Source organism: Sceloporus undulatus, chromosome 1 (genome assembly GCF_019175285.1).
Source record: "Sceloporus undulatus isolate JIND9_A2432 ecotype Alabama chromosome 1, SceUnd_v1.1, whole genome shotgun sequence".
Lineage (NCBI taxonomy): Eukaryota > Metazoa > Chordata > Lepidosauria > Squamata > Phrynosomatidae > Sceloporus > Sceloporus undulatus.
In genome coordinates this window covers 189,986,255-189,996,833 of record NC_056522.1, presented here as the reverse complement: position 1 = coordinate 189,996,833, position 10,579 = coordinate 189,986,255, and the positions used below count along the sequence as shown (strand labels likewise).

The 10,579-nt window shown below is 39.1% G+C and overlaps 1 protein-coding gene across 1 annotated transcript in view; it reads right to left on the bottom strand.

Annotated features, from left to right (window-relative positions):
* The window catches only part of ALS2 (alsin Rho guanine nucleotide exchange factor ALS2), a 74,314-nt gene that overhangs the window by 41,253 nt on the left and 22,482 nt on the right, over window positions 1–10,579 (bottom strand). The window contains 7 exon segments of the mRNA XM_042458273.1: window positions 641–711; window positions 1,835–1,963; window positions 2,266–2,397; window positions 3,765–3,927; window positions 7,683–7,748; window positions 8,705–8,885; window positions 10,055–10,226. Of these exon segments, the coding sequence (XP_042314207.1) occupies window positions 641–711; window positions 1,835–1,963; window positions 2,266–2,397; window positions 3,765–3,927; window positions 7,683–7,748; window positions 8,705–8,885; window positions 10,055–10,226 (914 nt within the window).

Here is a 10,579-nt window from a genome sequence, read left to right as displayed (position 1 = left end):
TATCTATCTATCTATCTATCTATCTATCTATCTATCTATCTATCTATCTATCTATCTCCCCCCTCTCTCTATTTCTTTCTCTATCTATTTCTCTCTATCTCTCCCTCTCTTTCTCTATCTCTATCTCCCACTCTCTATCTCCCTCTCCCTCTCCCTCTCTATCTCCCTCCCTCCCTCTCTCCCTCTCCCTCTCTCTCATTTTTTATTTTTATTTTTATTTACCTCAGGCCTTTGCTGAGGCCTGCAAAGCCTGCCTTGCATGCAGGCAGTGCCCTGGCCTACTATAGGCCAAGTTTAGGGGGCCTGATGCCCACAAACGCCGGCTTCCAAAGGGCTCCGGAGGGCTTTGGAAGCCGGCAGCCAGGGAGGCACCCCCGCGCCGGCTTCCAAAGGGCTCCGGAGGGCTTTGGAAGCCAGCAGCCAGGGTGGCACCCCACGCCGGCTTCCAAAGGGCTCTGGAGGACTTTAGAAGCTGGCAGGACAACCAGGTAAGTGCTCTTACCGGCGTACAAGACGCCCCCCCCCAACTTTTGACCCCGTTTTAGAGGGTCAGAAAGTAGTCTTGTACACCGGAAAATACGGTAGTCATCTCCTAAACAATAATTAATTATACTTGAGAGGAAAATATAGAAATACTTACATATTACCAGACTCTTCTGAAACTGGTTCGACCCACAAAGTAGATAAGGAAAAAATATGATGGGTTGAGAACTGCACACAAAGACACAAAAAAGAAATGTTCACTCTTCATGGTATGATTGTATTCAATCATTAAGTGTGCTTCTTTTTCATTTTCCTCCCTTTAGATAGTGAATCACAATAAACCAGGCTATTGAAGTTCAATTGCTGTTAAAAGGTGCCTGCATCTTTCAATGAGTTCCCAACCCTCAATTTAATTGTGGTACTCTTGAGTTCAATTTGCAAAGCAGGGTAAATCTATTTTTAATGTGCAACAAAAACAAGAAACAAGGGTCTATAAGCCTCAATGGTCTTATAGTTCATTGCTAAGCATGTCTGAATGAACACAAGTACAATATTAATGAATGTCAACTACAGGCTTTTTCAAGTCTCTCTATCAGAGAATGGTGAAGAAAACTTGAGGCAAAATTATACATGAGTAGAACTATACTATGATTTTTGAGACTGTTGTAGGAAAGAGGTAAAGGTCGTTTAAAGACCCACAATTTGAAGTTCTGAATCCAAGTAGATCTGAATGGTAAAATACAAACACCAATGGAAGGGTGAAGAACAAAATGGATTCTGAATTGTGTTCTGAAAACTGAGGGGAAAGTATGTGTTTTGTTATGGATTGAATGAGAAAAAAACACACGAGGCCTCAAAATTCACACCCTCTGTATTCGATCCCAACAACTATTCTGTAGACACTCAATTTCTCCTTGTGTGTATTTTTATGCAGATGCTGTATACAGTGGACCCTTGTTATACGCTGGGGTTTGGTTCCAAGATCCCCTGTGTATAACAAAATCTGTGTATGCTCAAGTCCCATTAAATATAATGACATAGCAAAATGGTGTCCCTTATAAAAAATGGAAAAATCAAGGTTTGATATTTGAAATCTATACTTTTTTGTAACATTTTCAAACCGTGTATGCTTGAATCCATGTATAAAAAATCCGTGTATAAGAAGGGCCGACTGTACTTTCTTAGGGTAATTAACCTGCAGACTGCTATGTAACTTTGAAAATATTATTCTTCCCCTACTGAAAACATCCAGTAACTACACAGTTACAGCTGCAGTTACGTTATCCTTGTTGCCTTATCCAGCCAAATACAATGGGAATGATTCTGTTCTAAATGCTTTGTGAGAGCAAACCTGAGCATGGACCAAGGCATCATTAAAGAGAATGAACCAGTTCACTGAGAATCTTCCCGCATGCTGCAGAGACAGTGCTCGATTGCTGCTTTCACAGATTAATCGCCGCTCAGGTTTCCTCAGGGAGTCCTACAATTCAAAAGAGAGGCATAAATGAGTTTGACAATGACTAGTAACATGCATGGAGCATTAAATTGAGAATAAGTCACATATAAAGTATAAATTTGTTTCACTCATAGTGGTGATATATAGGGTAAGACAAAAGCTGATTTATTGACTAAAAATATTACTGAAACTTATATGCTGCCATAATAAAAAGAGGGAAAGAAAGTACTACAACTTCACTGCACAGCTAATGGAAACTTGTAGCTCAACCCTTGCACTACCAGAGAATACAGTTAATTGCTAATGAGACAGCAATATCAACATACTGTCATTTTTCCAGGAAAGGTCTTCCAGAACCCCAGTGTATATTCTGCTTCTTTTCTTTTTCGGCTGAGATGGACAGCCAGGGCTTCATAACAAGAACTGGAATCCTGAAGACCCTGGTATTCTGGAGATGTCTGAAGAAAAGAAGCAAATAAAATAAGATGGCAGTGACGGATGTTGTCACAGATTTGCCCCACTATTTTATTACAATTTCAGTATTAGGGAAATGGTTTCTACAGGATTAAGTGAGATTAATAAATAATAGATAAGATTGCTCTGTATGGTACAGGATATGTGTGATATGTCAGAATGTGAGGTACTGATCAATAAAGCTCAAAGCAACAATTTTAGCAGTACTTAACATTTTAAAAGCTCATATTTTTTGTAGTACAGTGGGCCCTTAGTATCCACTGGTTTCAAGACCCCATGTGGATACCAAAATCCATGGATGCACAAATCCCATTATATACAATGGTGTAGTAGTAAAATGGTGAAAACAAGGTTTGTGTTTGGAAATTTTAAAAAAATCAAGCCATGGATAGTGGAATCCATGGATCCAGAGGGCTGACTGTACTCTTGAAAGAATTTGGAATCTTTCAAGTGATAGGTCCACTGACTTCACTGTGATTTCTAACCAAGAGGTTTCCCAGTTGTGGTCTACAAAGATACACTCTATTTTCTAAAGAGACTTAAGCCCCTATCCCATTTGGTGATTACTTTATACAAGGATAATAATCTATAGTGCTACTTACCAAATAGTACCTACACATCAATGTTGAGATTTCTGACTTTGCCAATAGAGACCATAAGCTACAAGTACTAAATATTATATATTTTGAGTTAAGAACTTGCCACTTGTCTTAACATCTCTCATTTGTTTGTTTAGAACAGTGGTTCCCAACCTGTGGGTCGGGACCCCTTTGGGGGTCGAATGACCCTTTCATGGGGGTCGCCTAAAACCATTGAAAAACACCTACAGTATTTAATTACAGTTATGAAGTAGTAATGAAAATAATTTCATGGGTTTGGGTCACCACAACATGAGGAACTGTATTAAAGGGTCGTGGCATTAGGAAGTAACCACCGGTTTAGAACCACTGATGGGATGAGCAAGCACTCCAAAACAAGTGCAAAGAGACTGGAACATTGTAATTTTACCAAGTGATCCCACCCAGTATGCAGAATCCACAGATTAATTACGGTACTTTCCTAAGAATACAACTGAATTTAGTGTTAGTCCTTCCACAGCAAACCTCTGTAATGTCCAAAACCCAGGTTCAAATGATTTCCCCAGCATTTTAAAACCAGTTTTAGAGTGCACAGAGAGCACCAAGGAGGAAGGGAGACTTCTCATTTTGTAGCTGTGTTGACCAAAGCAATTCTGTTATAAGAACCACCTCACTGGATCTTGGCCTTAGTATTAAAAACATACTTTCTTTTTAACCATGGGATAAATCAAAGAAGTAAATAATTAATGAAACTTTCATATCCAACATCTTACCACTTCAAAACATGTAGCAAGTTTTAGCAAAACTCTAGCATAATTATGAAGTCGTCTGAATGGCAAGAAGAACAGAGCATTTAGTACTTCCACTAATGGGTAAGCTTCCTCATTTGTCTCTGACAGATCCTGAAGTAATGTCTGGTTTTTACTTAAGAAATCCCTATAAGTAAAAAAATCAATGTGCATTAAAATGTTGGTAACACTTTCAATACTAAAACACATAAAAACAAACCATTTTGTTGAATGATCAACTGAGATTATTTTTAAAGAAACAAGTCTAGACAGTGAATTAAATTTATTCATTTGTAAAATATGAATAGTTGTTATCATTTTATAAGTAGCAATGCTGGTAACAAATTCACTTAACAGTTCCTTTTTTGACATATTCCATTTTTCTCTCTGAATACATCAGAGAATTTCATGTATAGTTTCCTGTTGGTCTCTCATTTAAGCAGTTTGTAAGTTGGCATGGTCTTACTTAGCTTCACCAGTGGAACTGCCTTGCATTTTCAAACCATTCTTTGGGCTGGGATATAGATGCACATTTGCCCTTCTTTTGAATCAGCTTCCAAGGAAAAACAATATGGGTTGGATCCAGCCCACACTTATATGTTACTGAAATTGGCAGAACTTCAATTAGCCACAATTAACTTTTTTACCATGGATTTAATAGCAACCATCTAGGTCCAGATACAAGCTTATGGATTTTGTGGTCTCTTATTAGAAGCAGCATAGCTCTATTGAAAATCAAATACAGAAATTATTATACATTAACCACATGCATTTAATTTGAACTGATGACTCTCAGCCAAATACATTAACTCTTCTGTGCTGCTGAAGAAAGATGATACTGTATATCTTTGCTTTCCATGGGAAGCCATGTTATTGTGTCTCTAAAAATGGAAGGAGCCTATTAAGCTTTCAGGGCAACTTTCAAGAAGAAATAAGTTCAAAGCAGTGAGAAAGGCATTCAAATAATATTACACAACTGTGAAGATAAAAGTTTACCACTTTTGTCTTCCTCTGTACTGCTGACTACATTTAAGCACTTCACTATCAACATATTTATACAGCTCTAAAACAAGTTAAGGGGGTAGAAATTTGGAAAGAAATAAGCAAGGCAGAGGAGACAAAGCAAAGCTTTTTGAACAAAGGAACAGCTAGCGAACTAAACAGCAGGGCCACTCTGCATGATTAACGAGGTGCTGCCAGAGAAGCATCAAAGGCAGAGACCTTGCCTGGTTCCAGAACTCCTCATTTCTTAACCACTCAGAAGAAAAAAGGTACAGTTTTTATCAGAAAAACTCCTTTCCTCAGCCACTACATAGACTAACCATCTGGATAGTTTGCATTTTTAAAGTGCTTTGAGATCAACACTTGGAAGTCACAATGCACATGCATCAAGGAGTATTTAAGACCAAGTCTCAGCTAATGTCTCAAAGGAAATACTGCAAAGTTGCCTGACAATGAGGAGTCCTGGTGAGTCTCTTCTTCCCTTTCATGATGAATTACTTAAAAGACTATATAGAAGAATAGTCACTGAAGACCATCTGATATCATTAACTACCAACATTAGTATCTTGCTGAAAAGATCTCATTGCCTGAATAACTCATTCTAAACATATAACCATTGTCTGCAGAGACAGTCTTCCATCTTTTGATAATCATAATGTAACAAATGGCAAAAATACTTCAATGGTTTTCTGCAGGTAAGATAAGAATGGAATGACCTAATAAGATGCTGGCCACCATGTAAGGCCCTTATTATATATAATATCTAAGATTAATATCCAGATGTTGTCAGTGTCTGGTTTTTACTTAAGAAATTAGACATCCAGAATTTAGGTCAAACCTGAGGTTACCAATTAAAGGTACATTCATTTGTTAATTCACAAATTTTAAGAGGGAAAAGATGTTTCCTGAGTGAATACTTCACCTTTAGCAAAGCTCTCGATGGTTCATAATTATATTTTAAAGGGCTTTTTAATGAGCCCCAATGCCCTTTTAAGGATGAAAAAAACTCATTTGAGAAAAAGAAGGGACAAACTACACTCGTCCCCCGGGTTACGAAATTAATTCGTTCCGGCGCCATTTTCGTAACCCGGGGGACTTTCGTTAGCCGAATCCCCATAGGCGCTAATGGGGAAAAGCCGCGGCTGCGCCGCGGCTCCATTCAAAACAGCGCCGGCTTTTTTTCGCAAGCCGGGGAAACGTTCGTAACCCGGAAATAATTAATTAATTTATTTTTTTTCGTATCCCGGGAATTTCGTATCGCGGCGCGTTCGTATCCCGGGGTACCAGTGTACATGGATGTACACCTCAGATATTATAAAATCATGCATAAATGGAAAAACATGTAGCCACTGATTTTAGCTGATGACTTTTAAAACTGGTTTCAACAGCTTAACAAATATGGAGACTAACAGAAAAACAGAAGGAGATGTGGTAACTATTAGGAAAGCTAAAGGCAGACAAACTGTGACAACTCTGGTCAGTTGCCAGAAAAAGCAAAAGTAAAGCGATTTTCCTTTCATTTCTGCAATACAGGCTCTAGAAAACCTGCATGTTTCGCGACACACAGTACAACAGGCCTGCAAATTCTCATTCCAAGTACTATCAGCAGCAATGCTGGTTGTAAATGTCAGTAGCACTAATGGAGGAATATAGTGTTTGATCAGTGCACACCATCCATCTTTATTGCCAGCTTGGTCTTGGATTTTATCAGTAGTTACAGATAGATTACGTAGGGAATTGCAGACGGCATTCGAGGTGCATCTCTCGCACTTCTCTTCTGCAGCTTCATGTCTGCCCTGAATCACAAAATACAACTGACCCAGGTCAGCAGAGACTAAATGCAACAGCAAGACACATGAATGATAGAAGGAAGCACTATGTGAATAAAATGGGACATACTGACTGTCTTGTGTACGTTATGGCATACAGAGGGACCAAGCAGGCTGGCTAACTTTCTCTGATTGATTCTATATGCTTGTCTCAGTTGTATGGCAAGAAGATGGGGGCAGAGTATACTGCTGGATGTATGTACTGGTGAAACTGGCACTGAACAGAAGGAATGCTAGTTATTCTCTGAGAGCACAAACAGCAACTGGGATACTAAACCAAGCAGTTTAGTTTATATATAGCCCATTCTTAGCAATCTGCTCCCAGATGCTGATGACCAATAATTTTCATCATAACTCTTTATTAGACAGGCTAGTTAAGATTGATGGGGTTTAAACAACAACTGGGGGGGGGGGTGCCAGGTTCCCCAGTTCTGATGTAAGCTGAGAAGAACTTAAAACTAATAATTATAACAGACTATTCCAAGACATGCACAGCTGTCTATTAGGAGTTGCCAATTTTTCAGTGTTATGAGCACAGGCCTCTAAGAAACACATACTGTGGCCCCTTCCTATACGTGGGGGATCCATTCCAGACCCCTCCATGTATGGGAAAAATCACATACGCTTAAATCCTATTATTTTCTATGGTGGCGCATTCCCTGTGGTGCCCGTGGCATTTTATCCATCGCGGCAAGCCTTATGCATAGGCTCAAATCCGCGTAAGGCAAGCCTCTGTATGGCGCGGGCACAATGTACTAGAGAAAAGCTTTACTTCAATTGTTCCCATAGAAGCCATGAAACTCACAACAGGCAGGAAGTATGAAAAAAGCATTCTGCAGCCTTCATTGCTACTTTGGCAAGTAAGGAAATTAGAGAGTACATCAGGTGAACGCTGGCAACAAGCGTAGAGGAAGGTCTAGGTTATTTTCTCTTTTAGGTGGCAATGTGCAGCATTAACACATAATATAGCCGTACAACTGGATCCACGTAATGATACTGGCACTCACCATAGTTTACAGAAAATATTTCAACAACATATCAACGGACTCAACATCAAGACAGATTAACTTACACTGCTGGTTTGGCAAGAAGGGAAAATCCTCCCATCACCAGAAAATTTGTCAAGGAAGTGCAATACCTAAATTAGAGAAGTTGGAAAATGAGACTACTTGGAATTTAAAATTTAGAATACCTTCACAGATATGGTGGATTGCAGAAAAGAGGAGCAAGTGCAAAAATCTCTTTAGGTCTAAATGAAAAGCATAAAGCTTAGTGCACACTGACCACACCCATGCACTTTATAACCGAAAAGCTTTGCAATATAGTTGTTTCACACATTGCTCAAGTAACACTTTAACACCATAGCCCCTTTGTATGATTGTTATTACCATTCCCACCACTCCCACCCCAAATTTGTAGAAAGGTAACACAGAGAAGATTTGCAGTGATAGCCCCTCCCATGCAACCTGAGGCATCTCACACTACTGGAACTGTGGAAAAAGAAGCTGAGTTGCACAGATTTTAATTTGACAAAGTTAATACAAAAAACTGTGCTGCCTCCTCACCCCATCATTGAAGTAATAGAATACTAATTAAGAATGCAATCCTCCAATCACTGCTTTTGTACAGTGCTATTTTCAGCATAGTTTGTGTAACTGTCACCTGTACAGTGCATTGAACTGAATAGGAATTTCACAGCATGAGTTCTTGTTGGACTGAATCTTTAAAAGATTAATGGCTGGCATACTGAATATTCCATTTAATCCACAGCACCACATAAATTATATTTGAGCATTTTAAATGTCCAATTGTTTCATTTCACTCACAACTCAGTCATAAATGTGGTCATGAGACACCTCTATTGAAAATTTACATTAGGAAGGATTCAAAAATATAATTCCACACCTACAGACTCAAGTGGCAGAGCCCAGAACACACTGCTTTACTTTTCTAGAGATGTGTTACAGTGCAAGTCAATAATCATGAAGAAAGTAGGTTTTTTTTCTTATCTCAGTTTTTCCTTATAACCCATTCTGTTTTCTGCAAGGTACAATGACTCTCCAGAAAATAGAAATGAGAAAACTAGATACTTGCTCAGTGTAACTTTCCAAAAAAAGTCTTGAATGCTTCAGGATAGCCAAGTTCTTTGCCTCTTTTATTCCCTGAAGAAAGCTAGTCAAAGAGGCTCCGTGTTGACCAATCAAGTAGCACAACTTGCTAAATTTACTTGCCATTTCCTGCAAGAGTTGGACAGTTGAGGCAGCACCTAAATTATCTGCGAGGTAAAGAAAAAGCAAAAGACAGAACCAGAGATTGTACAAATATATCAAGGAGTAAAAATGTTACTGATTTCATAAATCAGCAAGCATTAATCCAGGGGTGGACATCTACAGCAGGTATAGGGAAAATTCTTCTACCTCTTGAACCCTCTTGGGGCCTCATGGGCTGCCAAAAATGCCCTCCCAAAACTCTGAGAAGTGGCTGTAAGACCACTATTCCTAGTTTTGGACAACAGAAGTCTTAAAATGTTAAACAATGCAGGGAATCATTTAAAACATGTAACATGCTGCTCTTGGAGGTGATGATCAATCTGCCTCTCTAGAGATGATCAATCTGCCGCTCCCTGCTTTTTTGGCCTGAAATTAAGGCGGTCTGGAATTTGAAAGCAACAAAAACAGCCTGGAGCGACACAGAGCCCCACGGTCACACTTTTCTAACCCATCCCCCACCCAACATTCTTCTTAAACAACAGTTTTATATAAGATTTCAACATCATTTAATGACTAATTTCTATTTTCCTAGCAAACAAAAAATACTACAAAAGAAAAATGTAGTCAATCAGGATAAAATTATCAATAGTTGGAGCACTTTACATTACATGCATGACAGAGAGTTTAGCTTGCACATTATATATCAGAATATAACTAGTCAGAGTGGATATGGGAAGGTGGTCTTGAAGAGCAGCAGGAGATCAGAATGTGTGAGATGCCTCGAGGAGAATTTGTAAGGGGAGTCTGGGTGGCCACGAGGAAGGCAGCAGGAGTCTGACCTGAGGGTTGGGGGCCAGCAGCAGAGTGAGTAAGTGAAGTCAAAGATACTGCTTGCTACATAAAATATATACTGCAGTGTTGCCAGCTGAGCCCCAAAGCTCAGCAGGTAGAGGAGTTGTACCCTATTAAGTATTAAAGGAGTGGTGTTATGCCTAAGAACAGCAGGAGAGGCAACACAGCAGAAGAATGAGCACAAAAGGTAGCTCAGCAAACACAGTACGTGGCTGGTAAGAGTGGGGGGAGTCTCTGATTGGAAAGGGTTGGATACACAGCCAACAAAAGGCAGGATTGCTAATGGCACTCTCTTGTAAGAAAACAGAAATGAAAGGAAGTTGTCTTAAAAACTTTATATTAGGTTGGAGACAGAAAACTGTGCTATGAAGCAATATCTTACCTAATCCCAGAAGGGGCCTGAGAACCTGAGATTTTATAGCACTCAGTTTGGAGTAAAACTGTCTTTCCATCGAAGCCAACTCATGCAGGCTAGCAATATATCCCATAATATTTTTGTCTGCTAAAGCCAGGCAGTTGCTTCCACCTGCTGCCATACTGCTAATATACCCTAGCTAAAGGAAAAACAAACTGTTTTTAAAATCACATGAACCAAAATATATAGTTATTGTGAATTTACACAGATAACAATCTCTTCTAGCTTACACATTTTACAAACTCAACAAACGCAAGATACATCCATGCTTCATTATGGCTAGGTGAACTCATGTCCATGTGTTTTGTAGCCTATCTTTAACCTTTGTATGCAAATTGTAAAGCCTGAAATAATTAAATTAGTAATAGATTTATTTAATTATATACCACCTTTCTCATTAATTTGGGATTTAAGGTGGCTAACATTGTATTAAGTAGCCCTGGTGGCACAGTGGTTAAATGCTGGTGATACAGCCACAAGTTGCAGTGAGTT